At 40.1% G+C, this 14,518-nt stretch overlaps 1 protein-coding gene across 11 annotated transcripts; it reads left to right on the top strand.

Moving 5' to 3' along the window:
• On the top strand, positions 1–14,510 carry RNF141 (ring finger protein 141). 11 transcript variants are annotated; one of them, XM_039551841.1, is made up of 8 exons: positions 3–91; positions 1,483–1,568; positions 1,988–2,190; positions 3,668–3,776; positions 4,753–4,934; positions 7,932–8,039; positions 12,956–13,071; positions 13,255–14,510. In XM_039551841.1, the coding sequence occupies exons 3-7, from the start codon at positions 2,006–2,008 to the stop codon at positions 13,032–13,034; spliced, it is 663 nt and encodes a 220-aa protein (XP_039407775.1). In that variant the 5' UTR covers positions 3–91; positions 1,483–1,568; positions 1,988–2,005; the 3' UTR covers positions 13,035–13,071; positions 13,255–14,510. The 11 variants fall into 11 exon arrangements, with proteins under 11 accessions (XP_039407766.1, XP_039407775.1, XP_039407774.1 ...); XM_039551840.1 differs by having other exon boundaries at positions 12,956–14,510; XM_039551834.1 differs by lacking the exons at positions 12,956–13,071; positions 13,255–14,510 and adding an exon at positions 9,662–12,471 and having other exon boundaries at positions 5–91; positions 1,991–2,190.
• The last annotated feature ends 8 nt before the right edge of the window (positions 14,511–14,518 follow it).

The raw sequence follows: 14,518 nt of genomic DNA, 5'->3' as shown, positions 1-14,518 counted from the left end.
GCGCGCGCTTGCGCGGCGCGGGGGAGAGGCCGGGGCGCTGCGGTGCCCGTGGGGCGGCGGCGGCTCCTCCGCGGGATGTGCCGGGAATGCGGTGAGCGGGGCGGGTGGGACCCGCCCCCCGCCGCTTCTCGGCGCCGAGCGCAAGGCCCGGGCGGGGGGAAGCCGGCGGGTGCGGGCAGGGCCGGGCGGGGGGAGCGGGCAGGGCGGCCGTGACGCAGCCGGGCTGAGCGCGGCCCGTCCCGCGCCCGGCGCTGAGGGCCCGCACCGGCGGAGGGAGGGCCGGGCGCGCCCGGGCCCGTCGGCGCTGCTGGGGGCGCTTCGTGGGTCTGGGGGTGACGCGGGGCGTGTCAGGTCTTGACGGGTGACTAACAGGGAACAGTTCATAGAGTAGCAGGAAATGCCTTGTTGGAAAGGACTCACAGGGATCTAAGTCCAACTCCTGGCCCTGCACAGGACACCCCCAGAGTCACACCATGTGCCTGAGAGTGTTGTCCAAAAGCTTCTTGAGCTCTGTCAGGCTGGTGCTGTGACCACTGCCCTGGAGAGCCTGTTCAGTGCCCGACCACCCTCTGGGTGAAGAACCTTTTTCTAATATCCAGTTCTGCAGACATCCTCGCAGATGTTTTTCACCAAACTTTTCAGTGCTGGGATTTGGGTGCTGAGCTCTTCAGGCCCGCAGCAGGCACGGTGCTCCCTCAGAAGCTCGGGGGAGCACTAGCGTGGGAGATCCGGGAGGAGGTGTCTGGAGGGTGACAGGTTGTGCTGTTGATAGGCAGTGCCTGACGTGTGTGGCCTGGGCGTGTGCTCATCAAACACGTCCCAGGGAGCGGGCTGGGAGGCGAATGGAGCCTTATTGGGGAGGAGAAGAGTGACTGGAGGGGGAGCGCATCTGGGAATTGAAATTGGTCAAAATTCCCACCATAAATTGGAAGCTTACTGTGGTGAAGTTGCATAGTACTTCAGTATGCTCTGACAGGAGCTCGCTTGGTGTCCTGTGTTTTACTTACACCGTGGTGAGATCTCAATAGCTGTAAATTTTGTTCTGGGTGGGTTTAAGCCCAAGTGCTGCTACGGGTACCTGCAGGGCAAAGTGCTGCTTCTCTGTGATGTCTCTCGTCTGGAGTTTATAACACAGTTACTATCAGATTGCTCTGTGTTTTAGTTTAGGTGGATGTTCTGCAGTTCACTTGCCCTTGCACACCTATATCTGTAGAGGTCTTAAAAGGGCATGACACAAGTGGTTTGCTTTACAAACAGTGAACTCTGCAAAGAGGCATTTTGGGGGAAGTGAAATGTAGAGGCATCTAGGGGAGTAAGTGGATAAAGACTTAAAGACTTGGAGGGCATGGTGTAAATCCTTAGGCAGGCTTTTGGGGAAAAATACTTGAGTTTGAAGGAAATATTAACTTAAGTTGGAGTTGGAGACATTTGAGCAAGTCACTTCAGTAATACATCCTAAAGCTGAGTGTTTTGTGCTGATAGGGAAGTCTCTAAATTGGTTTATACTGACATGGATTCCTTGGCTTACCAGTTTCAGAATGCTGTGGGAGTTCTTTTGATCTGCCGATGTAAGTTTGATGTAAGAAAGCTGATTCCTAATGTAATGTCTATGTATAAACAGACATTGATGTGCTTATTTGCAGGCATTCTGATATTCATACCCACAAATATCTAGGATAAACAAAGTTTGTCATAACTTACCATTGTCAAGATTTTTTTTTTCCATTCCATTGGATGTATTTATGTATGTGTGTGTTGGAGCTGAATCTATGTGAAAAATTACCCGTTTAATAAACGTATTGCTGTAAGCAAAATAGTACCTTTTGAGTAAGATTATAATGCCACATTCCACGCTCTTCGAAGTGTTCTGCATTGTTTCTGATCTGACTGTTCAGGTTGTGTTACTTGTGGAATAATTGCTGTAGGCAAAAATAAAATAAGGGAGTAGCCACTCACAAGCACGTGTAACTCTCTCAAATATTTTTAGCAGGGACTCTACAAGTGAATGAGAACTTCTCCCTACAGAACTGAGGTGAAGAACTTCACCATGGGTCAACAGATTTCAAACCACACACAAACTGTAATTAACAAGTTGCCAGAAAAAGTAGCAAAGCATGCCTCTTTGGTTCAAGAAAGTGGTTTCCTAACCTATGAAGAGTTTCTGGGAAGAGTAGCTGAACTCAATGATATGTAAGCCTTACTTTGCTTCTTTCTTTTTTTTCATGTTTTACAGAGACCTTGTATGCAATATATTATTCTGTGCTGGCTAAGCCAGAACTCAACCCATGGTTTTGAAATGTTTCCTTCATTTCTCGATGTTTCTATAATGGTTGTAATTATGCTTCAAAACCAAAGCCTTTTCTCCTCCTTAAATTCATTTTTCTCCAATACTCTTCTTCTAGCAAGTGTTGCTCTCTCTTAGAAGTTCACAAGAGGTGATTAAGCATTATCTTTATGTTAGTGTCACCTGTGTCTCTTAGCTTCTCCCTTCCACATGAAGATGCAATGCTGCTTCCTCTCTGCCTGTCACTTTAGTCAGGAGGGAGCAATAGGAGCCTGGTAGGGACAGCAGAGCTACATGAGGAGGGTGGCACCTCAGACAGAACTGTTTGTGACCATCCCTGCCACCTCTGCAGACATGCAAGGCTGCTCCTCATTAAGGATGAGATGTATCTTACTGTCCCAAACCAGTGACCTAGATAATCCCAAACAAAAGGCTGCTTTTTTGTCACATTTTTCATAGCCTGCCTTTTGTTTGACCAGTATGATGACAGTAAAAGGAAATGAGCAAAAAAGCAGTGTTGTCATTTTTAGCCAGTATTTACATTATAAAATGAGAGTGATAAAATGAAGTGGAAACACACACACACTCAATAAGGGCTTTGTAATGTTTGCTGTAACTAAAATGTGAATTTATATTCAGTCTAGAAGTTATCTTGGAGAGGGTCATACTTTTGTGAATGACCTTCAAGAACACATAGCTGTCTTCTGGGAAGATGCATAAATAGATTTTGAAGAACATTACCTGATATTTTGCGTGAGAATCTGGGCATGTATCAGTGTAATTAATACTGTTATTCAAGTGGTTTCTTTTGTTCCAGTGTTTACTTAAGCCTGAATGTAATATAGCTTGTTCTGATTCTTATGGAATAGACCGTTGTGTCTGTGTTCCATTAAAAAAGCAAATCTCAGGTCACCTGACACATTCACCTGACACGTTTACCTGACTACCTCATTATTAATATATACTAACAAAAATACACGTCATCCGCATATGTTGGTACTCACAGGCTTTTTTTTCTACATACTTTTTGAGGAAGTAATCTTTTCAGATTGGACACAAGACTGTGTGATTAGTGTAATAAGCAGTGACAGCATATATGAATTTAAATGTTTATAAAGTACACCTGCTTGCTGATGCTGGATCAAAAGTCTTGCACAGCATTTTCTGATGTTTGCTGTGCAGTTTAAATGGAAGTGGATTGTGTATTCAGTGACGTGCTAAGAAGGTCATTACTCTCTACTTTGATGCCCCTGGGCAGTATTGCTAAAATCTCTTTTAAGGATAGAGAGCAGACAAATGAACCGTAAATAATCCCACTTGGCTGAGGCTGCTGGTCTTTGCAGGTCCAGCACATGCTGTTAAACTGATGTTGCTTTGTTTCAGTACTGCAAAATTGGCTTCTGGACAAGACAAACATCTGTTATTTGAAGTGCAACCTGGGTCTGATTCTTCTGCTTTCTGGAAGGTGATCGTTAGGATAATATGTACCAAAGTAAGTGTGAACATTTCAATTTGATGGGCAGTTTGTATGCAAAGATTTGAGGACTTGTAAAATCCAACACCTTCTACATGTATTTTGATACAGATGATGTATTCAAAGATGCTGTTGGAGATAAATTAAGTCTAAATTCTAAGTTTCTGCCAACAGCGCGTTAACCATTTTTATAACTAAGCTTACAGGAGTGATACCTTCCAGTGGAGCACTTTCAGCCCTTTAGTTACAAAATGCAGGTGATTTGTGAGGTCAAATAATCCAATGGTACAACAAACTGGGAACTGTAGAGTTTGATAGTAGTAGAAATTAATCAGCTCTTCCAGGCATTATTAACTGAGCTCGTGTGCCTTTACATAGTCTGATTCCTTAGAAAACCAATCTAAAAGTTCAATGTTGTAACTTATTTGGGAGACCATGACAAAAACGTATGAAATTCGCTCCATCTGTTGAGGAGATCTTCCCCTCTGTATCGTATCAGGTAAAGTCCTTTAATGATCCTGAATCCACTGAGCAGTCTTAACATGTGGTGAAACAAGCTAACCCTCAAACTTTGTTTGAAACCAACAGTTTGTAGTTTCCTGTTTACTCCTAGTTTTCATCAAGGCAGCCATCTCTGTAGGCGGTTTTAAGTTCAAATATCAAATAACTGATGATCCTGTGCTTGGTTGTAAGTTTAGCCCAGTTTTTTGGGCATTAGGTCCCTACTCAAACTTTAATCCATTTGAGTAGTGATGGCAATTGCCTTGCCCTAAAGTTGTGGTGCTGCCTGTGGTGTTCCTCATGCTGTAACAGCTGTGTGCAGTCCTTACTCTTGCTGAGGCAGACTGCAGCTTGCTAGCGGGGTGATGGGCACTTAGGAGGGAGACTACTGCCTTCAGTCTCTTCTTTAAAACACTTCAGTGCTTTAAAAACATTTTGAGCAATGCCAGGTTGAAATCTGATAAGTAATTGTAAACAATTCTTATATCTTAAGATAAATAAAACAAGTGGCATCGTGGAAGCTTCCAGAATCTTGAACTTGTATCAGTTCACTCAACTTTATAAAGACATCACCAGTCAAGCAGCAGGAGTTCTTGCACAGAGTGATACTTCTGAAGAAGCTGCTGAGAGTTTGATGTCTCTGTCATCGTGTCAGGCCAGCTTGTGGATGGGAAGGTATTCTGATATACTTTACCTTCTGACCCCAATTGCAACATAAGCATTTAGGGAGTTGTGCTTAAAACCTGAACCACAAGTACCTGCTGATCAGAACTGCTCGTTCGTGGCAGCTGCAGGCTTTGTACCATCACAAACATGAACAGACACCTTCCCTTGCACCAAGGGAGCTGCAGTGCACTTGGGTGAAATTCTGAAATACGGTGCTACCATACCTTAGCTTCAGAACAACCCTTTTAGAGATCAGTTCTAATGTAAACATGGTATATGTTGAATCTCCTGAATAAGGAAACGGGAGGAAACGGAATCAGCTGCAGCTACAAATTCAGGGGGTTTGACAGTGTTTGTTTAAGCGGATTCTGTTATTGTTCCACTTAAACTTTCTCTTCCTCTTACATTTTGGCATGTGAAAGTTCCCATCTGTTGCCACTAGAAACTCATCAGTTATGGTAATAATTTAACTTGTAAGACTGGAAAAATGGGAACTGTCTCACTCATGTTGACATTCTGCTTTGTTAACCAGAGGAAAAACAAAAGTCTGAGGTCAACACCTGCAATAACTTCAGTTCAAACTGAATATAACAGCAAATCACCTTTTCCCTGTGTGGAAGTGTTGCTGCTACCAGTAATTCCTTACTTTTCACTTCCTGAATAAATTCAGGGTTCTAACTCAGTTTTAAGTGAGGTAGAGCTAGGTTTTACAAAAAAAGGTAGTAAATGGTAGAGTTCTCTGTGTTAACCAGCGAAGAGCTGGCAGCCAGGTATTTTAATAAAGCAGGCTGAGTGTCACACTTCAGCTCTTGAAATGAGAAAGGGGTCAGCTGTGTTGTTACTCCACAGAGCCCACAGGTTTTTCTAAGTCAGTGGATTGCAGAAGGTATTATTTTCATTAAATTCAATTAATTTCCTGGAAATTGGGAACATGTTTGAGAAAGAACAGGAAAATTGCTTTCCCAAGGTTATACCAGAACACATGTTTTTCTGGAAATGGTCTTTTGCTTCAAACAAACAAGCCAAACAAAGATACTTAGGCAAAACAAATTTGTATATTGCTAAAGTCAGTGAGGAAGATAAAAGGTTTCCTATGTGAGTTTCTTTTTCAGTTTTCAGTCTTGGAGACAAGGCAGGTGAGCACCCTTCATGTTTGTAAATTTCATCATTTGAGGCAGTATTAATCACAAATAAAAAGAGTATACTTTGCTAGTATGATGAGCTTGTGTCTTAGCCAAGTTTTACAAGTTGCTAAGGGAAATACAGGCTGAAGCACCTTCAAGTATTCTACACCAATGAAATCTTCTGTTTATTTTTCTATGATAATCACCCATTTGCCTAAATTGTTCTCACCTTTAGACATTTTTCAGCTCTGAAAAGTTAGCCCTCACTATCTAAAAAGAGTGAGTGTTATCTGTTAGATTCTTCTGAACTTTTTCCACTATTCCTGAACTATTTCCACGATTTCTCTACAACATCCACTTCCTATTCAGAGCATTCAGAATATGCCTGAGTGATTTATGCTTTCTGATAATGAAGGGACAAGCATTTCCTTAGTCTGACACACTTCTATTTTACTGTTTCTTCAGGAACTTAGTCCTGTGACTAAAGCTTACTTAGCACTAACTATATAAATTGGCCTTGTATGATTGCTTGTATAGACACCAGCAAATCTCAAAAATTCAAGTGCTTTTAGAGGTTAGTTCTCAGAATTGCATGGGGGAGGAAAATGAAAGGGAACTGGTCTAAAGAACATGATGAGCTACACAAAAGATAGGCTTCTTGGAAACTGTTGTCCTCATTGTATGCAAATTACCATCTATAAAAAAAAAAATCTGTCATTTTAAAGTAACTTCTCCAAAAGCAAATTGAAAAGGAAACCCCAAGGACCGACTGAAAAATAAAACAAAGGCATGTTGACTGCTGTCCAGTAGCCTCCTAATCTGTACAGTTAAAAAATACTCTGTGTTTGACAAGCTCCCTTAGATGCCTAAGCTAAAATGGTCTGGTCAATAGTCATAAGGTGGACTGACTCTCCTGAAATGCCATTTTTTCTAGAATGCTATCTCTGTTCCTCAAGTCAGAACAGGGATCCTCAAATGAGGATTTTTGGAAACCCAAGTATTTCTGAACACTTCCTTGGTTGTTTTGGAAGTGAGCTGTGACTATAAAATTGAGAACTTTACATGTCTGGTTAGGCCAGTGGAAGCTGAGGGTTCTCTGCACCTTTTCACACTTGAGAAATCTTGATGGTGCAAGTATTTGAGATACTACTGCTAAGAACATTAGATACAGATATCTCTTATTCGGGAAAAAGATACAAAATGTCAGTGTCTGTCTTGGGTAGTGAGATAATTTTTAAACTTCCCCACCAACAGGAACACCTGGGAGTTTAACTGGAAAAGCTGTGGTAACAGCTTGAGAGTCCTCATTTGATGAGCAATTATGTGGAGCGTACTGCAAGCTAAAATCAGCCTTTTCAATCTAATGAGCAGTTCAGCTCCTGGCATTTTGATGCCACGTGAAATGAGTGAACATGCATTCTGGTGGTGATCCTCTTGCCATGCATGTTTTTGTCTAGGATATAAACCAGCACACAGAAATTTGGCAAAGTTCATTGTGAACTAGTTCAGCCTGACGTGCAGTGACGGGAAGGCAGGTTCTTCTCCTGCCTTTAATGTAAACAGTGTTTCTGTTCTTTTGCCCAGTCATGGGATATGAAGCAGTTACAACTCCTCTCACTTCCTTGTTGATATGAAAAGGGATTTACAGAACCCTTTGCAACACCAAAAGCACCTGACACAAAAAATAAATGCCTGTTCTGGCTTAGTTTAGTTCATGTACTGCTGACATAGGATGGGATGCCATAAGATTCATTCACGGATTAAAAGCACAGGTGTTTCTTTCTGGCCATCAGTAATTATTATGAAAAATGTACTAACTGGTGTAGTTACTGGGGCATAACTATCAAACATCTGGAAGAAAACAGTGTCTTCTTTTCTGCAGGGTTAAACAGCTGACAGATGAAGAGGAATGTTGCATCTGCATGGATGGGCGTGCTGATCTAATCCTGCCGTGTGCTCACAGTTTCTGCCAGAAATGCATTGATAAATGGTAATACAGACTAAAGGATATTCATTATTTTATAGTATGCAGAGGTTATCTGACAGTTTGGTTTGACAGATTCCATGATTGTCATATAATTTAATGTCTGAAGATATTTCCAAGCTAATGTACATATGATACATAACAAGCCTGAGTAAAATCAGACTGCAGCAAAAGGAAAGCAGGAAGTTTTGTAAAAAAAGAGATGTAAAAGAGTTCTTCAGCATTTGTTTTGTAATTTCTTACATCTTTTTATTCTTCTAAAATTAATTAAATTTTAGTCTTGCTCAAAAACTCGAGAAGATGGTATATGCAGACGCTGGCATGTTATGCTTCACAAAATCTCATTTAAGGCTTGTTAAGACTATGCAAATATGAAGGCAAGTTGGACTGTCACTTACTTGGGAAATAACTAGCAGAGGGAATTTTTTCCATATGTTGTGCTTTCACTTCAAATAAATAGCATACAATTTACTGATTTAAATATATCAGACTCTTCCAGAAAGATATTTCTTCTCAATGGCAGCACCTTCAAATTTATGTGTAACATGTACCTTGCAATGTTCAGCTTCACAGCAAACTGAACACCTTTTCAGCTTCTGCATCTCTAATACACCAGTTGTTGGAAAAGTGGGAGAGAAAAATTGCTTTGTGGAGGAGCATAGTTCTTGTCTGACCATACAGGCCTACAAGGATTAGGGAAGTGTCCTGGCAGTCTGGCATTAGGGGACACAGACCTGCTCTGTTAAAGGCTTTATTTTGGCTAGTTAATGCAAATGGTTTTACACATAATTTGTGTGCAAGAATTTGTTTTGTGGCTTTTTGAAAGACTTACAGAGGAAGTTGCTCTTGTAACAAACACTGGGCTTCCACAAGGAAAAACCATAGTAAAAAAATCACTGGATCTTAGAATATTATGAGTAATTTGTGTCTTCTGGGAAAATCTCTTGACATCTGTTGGCAAGACAGGCCTTAGTTTAGTGACTGTGGTGGAGAGTGGATTATATGCTGCTTTGGCTGATGAATCAGCTGAACTCCTCACTAAGTTCCAGTTACACCATGCTTTTTTTTTTGTCTGTAATTTTTAAGGTTCATCTCCTCTTAATTTAGGCATAACAGAGGCTCCCAGCTCAAACATAATTGTTTGGGATCCCCAAGATGGTGGAGAGGGATGGGACTCTGAGGGACCAGTTCTAAACTTCAGTGGGCTGTATGACTCAGGAAAAGGGCTCCTTCTTCTCTTTATCTAGGAAGCCTATGGAGACTGGTTTCTAAGGACCTCAGCTGAATTCCTGAAGATTGGAAGAATTAATTTAGACAGTGAATTTCCATTTAAACTTTCTGGCCAGGTAGCCAGATGCATACTGTCTGAACTGAGCAAATGATTAGGAGGAACAGGATTCCAGATTTTCACTCAAAGAATGGAGCTCCATTCAGAAGTCTTCCTCACAAAGAAAGATGTTTTTAAACAAACAAAATAGATAGGTGGTCTGATCCAGTTGTGATCATTCTTGAAGTTCTCAGTGAGTTGGGTTTTGCTTGGGTTTTGTTTGTTTGGGGGCTCTTTTGGCATTTTCTGGCCAGCAAGAGACCATCAGTGAAAACGACTCATTTCTGTGCCTTCCTAACAGGAGTGACCGCCACAGAAACTGTCCTGTGTGCCGCCGGCAGGTGACCGGGGCAGGAGATTCCTGGGTGGTGTCAGAGGCCCCCACAGAAGATGACATTGCCACTTACATCCTTAACATGGTGGATGAGGCGGGGCAGCCCCACAGACCCTGACCCTGCCCACGAGGCTGATCATGGCAGAACCACTTGAAGCTTTGGTTTTCCCGACCGTCTGGTTTTACCTCTCCTTGCTGTTCTTCCACAGTCTGTCCTTTCCTTCTCCTCTTGGCTGCCGTGAGTCTGCGCTGCTCTTCTAAAGCACAGGGTATCTGAGCAAGTCTCTGTGTGTGCAGTCTTCGTTATTAAACTGTTCTTTCAGCAAACTCTTGGATCATTAACAAAGTTTACTTCAACAACAGCGTTTGATATTAACAGTTCAACTACTCGATGAAGCAATTTATAACAGCACAACTACAACTGCAAACTGCTGTTTGAGCATCACAGTGTACTGCAACAGAGATGAACCATGGCAGATGGCTTGACCTCACAGTTCCTACCCTTAAAAGCAGTCCCTTATTCACAACTAATGTGAATAAAGATGATGAGTTAGCACTAGTGGTTATTAATTTGAAATTTTGCTGTTGAAACTTGAAGATGTCCCACTGCCTGTTCTTCAGTAGGAAGTTATTGCTGCTCTTAGTGTTTACAGATACTTAATCTGATCTGTTATGACTTTTAGTATTAATTATTTTAAATCTGTTTTGGAGAGTGTAGGCAGGTCTGTAAATGTACTTGTGCACTTCCCCTTATTCTTCTAACAAGACTTATCTCTTAGAATATTTTTTAAAATATGATATTTAGCATAGTCTTATTAGCTGGGAAACATTAAACAGTTTCGTACACAATCCTAAAAGCAGTAAATCAGCTTCTTGGTAGTTTTTGATAAAGAACAGCTAAAATTATTTCTAAACATGGGGTGTATCTGAAGAGAATGCCTTTATTTGAATTAGCACTTAAGGTGTAGTTTTGTCTGATGCTGTGGTTTTATCTGTTCCTCTTGAGTTTTGGAAGTGATGAGATCAGAGTTAAAAGGTATATGAAGAGTTACAAGTGATAATCTAAGTAAGGGTGCTCTACTTTATATCTACAAGTGCAATATGCTTTTATGTAGCAGAGAGAAACTTCTTCAACAATAATGTTGCTTGCAGCAAGATATGCATGTGACAGCTTGGGATAAGAGGTATCACAGCTGGAGTGCAACAATATTTTGTGGCTAGCAGAATAAAATCTTTAAAGAGCTGAGTTTAGACAGTCTAAAATTGTTAGTATTCAGGAAACCCATCTTAAGCCTCTCGTGCACAAATAGTGTTATGGAAATGAATGGCTACTGTAGAGAATTAATTTTTATATATATATTAACAAACACTACTTTTTCTCAGTAACATCAAGTTAAAATATTCAAGTGTAGCATTTGAGGGAATATCAGCATAAATCTTGCTTACTGTAAGGCTGCATTTTTCCTTACCATACCTGTTAAAATTCCATGATGCCATAAGGCTTAAGTCCTTTTGTCACAGACAGGTTCTGAACTAAAAGGCATGTGCACATGTAGATATGCATATTTAGGTTATTTTTCTTAATTGGCTACCAAATAATTTAATTAGATTTTGAAAATTTCTGTATCATACATCAATTTGTTAAAGAATGTGCACAGCATATGGCACCCATTTGAGCTTGGCTTGTGACACCGTTGTCAAATTTATCATGGGTTTTAAGAGACAGAAGCAACGTACTCTTCATGTGTCTGTCATTTGAGAGCCAGTATGGCTTAGTGTGTAAATCTGTATTTAACTAGGGAAAAATCCTTTTAGGAGTGTATATAGCTTAGAAGTCTTTTTTTTTTTTTTTCCCCCCCCCCCCTTTCTTAAGCCATTGATAGCAATGAGATATTCTTCAGTAAATGTATGGAGTGTTTGGTTGCATAAAGGAGGTTATTGTTTGGGCTGAAAATTGTTGCTGGCCCAGGATTTTCCACTAAAACGTGCAAATATTCCTAATCATGCACCGGTTCAGTTTCTTTTTGCTTTTTGAGCTTGCATTAGTCCATGTTCAGAACTTTCAAATAACCTTTGAATTTTTTAAACTTTTTATATCACTGGAACAGAAAGAACATCTAAATGAAAGCTTCAAGCTAACTTTATTTTTCAAGTACTTCAGGAATTATACTTCTGAACTGAAATTTTATAAGTTGACTTTCTGCTGAGAACTTACATGAACTTCTTAAAATGTAATTTTATAATGATGCAAACAGATTGTTAATTGCAGCATAATGACAATTACAATATAAACTAATGCAAAAATTATTTAAATAGTGAAAAAGTAAACTTTGTATTCTGTACAGCTTTTTTAAATTAAGTTGCTGTAATTCACACTGCTGTGATGTAGATACTGTAATGTGTGCCTTGTAAAATATATGTACTGTATGTTATATGGAGAAATAGATACATTAACACTGAAAACCTAGTAATTTGGTACTGGTTGGTATTAATCTGAAGTGCAATGTTTAGCAAACAATTTTGGAAAAGGAATTCATTGGCATGGACATGTCAATGAGTTGCAGAAGCTAGACCTTGAAAATGTGAATTACTGCAAACAGCTGTTGGCGGGGGGCATTAGAACAAATTAACTTTCTTGTGTTAAGTGAACATTTCTTACAGGTTTAATGTGAAATTGTAATTTAAACATTAGAGATCATATTAATAGCTAAGAACATTCCACTATATTAAACTTTGTGTATGAATTGTGCAATAAAGTTACTTTGGAAGAAATGTCAGAGTTCTTTTAAGTTGAAGGAATTTCTTGGCTTTAGTACTACAGAAGTCTGAAAACTGAGTTTTGATCCAAATACAATTGCACTGTAGAGGTGGTGTGGTTAAAAGTGTGGCACTGTGAGTCAGAGCTCTCTTAAAGTGTGGTGTCAACAAGGTACCTTAATGCAGCTCTGCAAAAAAAAAAAACCCTGGCTCTGATTTGACCTCTTCTAGGTACACAAATAAATTGGAACCTTCTGCAGTGATAGGAAAAATTAAACAACTCTAATTCTTAAAAGGTCAGTACTGAGGAGCAGGTTTGTTCAGGGAAAGGATTTTTATATTCAGAGAAGTGTGATACACTTTTTCCCCTGAGTTACTTCATCACAGTTGTGATGGTATTTTAAAGTTTAAGAATGCTAAGGTTTGGAATATTTTTTCTTAATTTTTCCTATTTTTAAATAAGAATTTAAATATGTCATTAATGTAACTGTTTCCTCTGTCTAGTTACTTGGCTTATCTGTTTGGATCTTTGGAAGCCAAGGGAGAAATGGGAGAGGAATTCATTAACAGATCAGGAAACTAGAATGGATAAAATGACCAGTTGACAGGCACAGCAGGAGGTAGGTGTACCAGAGCAATTAGCAAACCTTTGTATTTACTAGGTTTCAAGTTTGAGCCCCATATCAATGTAGTGGGCATGGTTCTTTTTTTCATGGGAAATGGTGTATTTAACTTCCTTTTCTTTCCTTTAAAGAAAATTCTGTAACTAATTAGAAAGGTTTTCTAATCCATACTCTTTCCAGTTCTGGAAACCAGGACAACCACTGAGATCTCTGTGTATGGGTTTGAACTGAGCTGTTCAATCCCTGTAGAGGGGATGTGCCAAATCCATTATTTTTGGAAGGAACATCTTGGCTGTGGTTCTTTGTGATTTGCATCCAGCTGAATCCTGGAAGAACAGCCCTCTGAGGAAGCCCTAAGGATGTTTGATATAAGTAGGAGCTGTAGGTTAACCTGGCTGGCCTTAATCCTTACACTGCATATACATAATGCTTTAATTTTGTATTCACACACACTCTGTAGTGGAAGTAATGTGACAGTAATTAAGTATTTTCTTCGGTTTTCTGTTGTTAAATCATCCTTGAAGTTAACTTGCCAAAGATTTTATCCTCACCTGAGTGGGTGAACAGAACTCTGCTTTATGAGTGTCTTGAACATGAGTCATTTCAAAACTGAATTTTTGTTAACTGTCCTTTCTTCAGATGTTTGATTCCAAGGCCTAGAATTTATCATACAGCAATACTCTTTAAGGACTGAGACCTTTCCTGCTGGGATGTGTCACTGGAATTAGGTGGGATGGGGCTGTGTGCTTTTCCAGTGACCGCAGTGTGCGATCACCAGGTAACGTTCTGCTGTGAGCCAGCAATGTTACATCTATGAGGGATGGGACAACACAGCTGCCAAGATGTTCATTAGCAGATCTTTACTTACCTCACTAACCCGTCAAAACTCAAATAGTAAACACTGGGCATGGGGTTTGTAGGTTTATATTAAAAGGAATTACCAGTTTTGTGAACTTGGATAGAACTTTGCACAGTGTGTGTCTCCTGGAATGAAGAATATGACCCACTACATGATTAAATAAGCACTCTTCTTTGGTTCAAAGTGCTATTTAAAAATGCAAGGTGTTTCCACAAAGTAAGCTTAAAAGTAGTGGGAAACCTGCACTTTGGAAATTTGCATGTGTAAGAAGGTAGGAGTTTGGTACAAGAGTCTGTGCTTCCATGCTGATGTGGTTCTGACCCATTTTAGTAGATCTTCAAAAATGACTTTTTATGTGAGACAGTCCCTGTTAGTCATGGTCAATGATGAGTGAATTAGTGGTGTTGGTGTCTTGCTATTATATGGACTGTTCTCTGTGCTGTTTAACAGTGGTGTTTACTGCTTTCAGGGGTGTGGGGGAGAAAGGCACATTCCTCAGTTACAGATGAACCTGTACTCTTGTGCTTCACCAGTACTGCTCCTGTACAGAAATAAAGAGTTTGTGTACTGAAAGAGATGATGATT

This window comes from Corvus cornix, chromosome 5 (genome assembly GCF_000738735.6).
Source record: "Corvus cornix cornix isolate S_Up_H32 chromosome 5, ASM73873v5, whole genome shotgun sequence".
Classification (NCBI taxonomy): Eukaryota; Metazoa; Chordata; class Aves; order Passeriformes; family Corvidae; genus Corvus; species Corvus cornix.
This window is presented reverse-complemented; position numbering and strand designations above follow the sequence as displayed.

Bases quoted from the DNA above. Each gene is read 5' to 3' on its own strand.
- RNF141 (XM_039551832.1), top strand. From the start codon at position 2,006: ATGAGAACTTCTCCCTACAGAACTGAGGTGAAGAACTTCACCATGGGT. The intron at 2,191-3,667 runs GTAAGCCTTACT...GCTTTGTTTCAG, and splicing joins GTAGCTGAACTCAATGATAT to TACTGCAAAATTGGCTTCTG. The intron at 8,040-9,661 runs GTAATACAGACT...CCTTCCTAACAG, and splicing joins CAGAAATGCATTGATAAATG to GAGTGACCGCCACAGAAACT.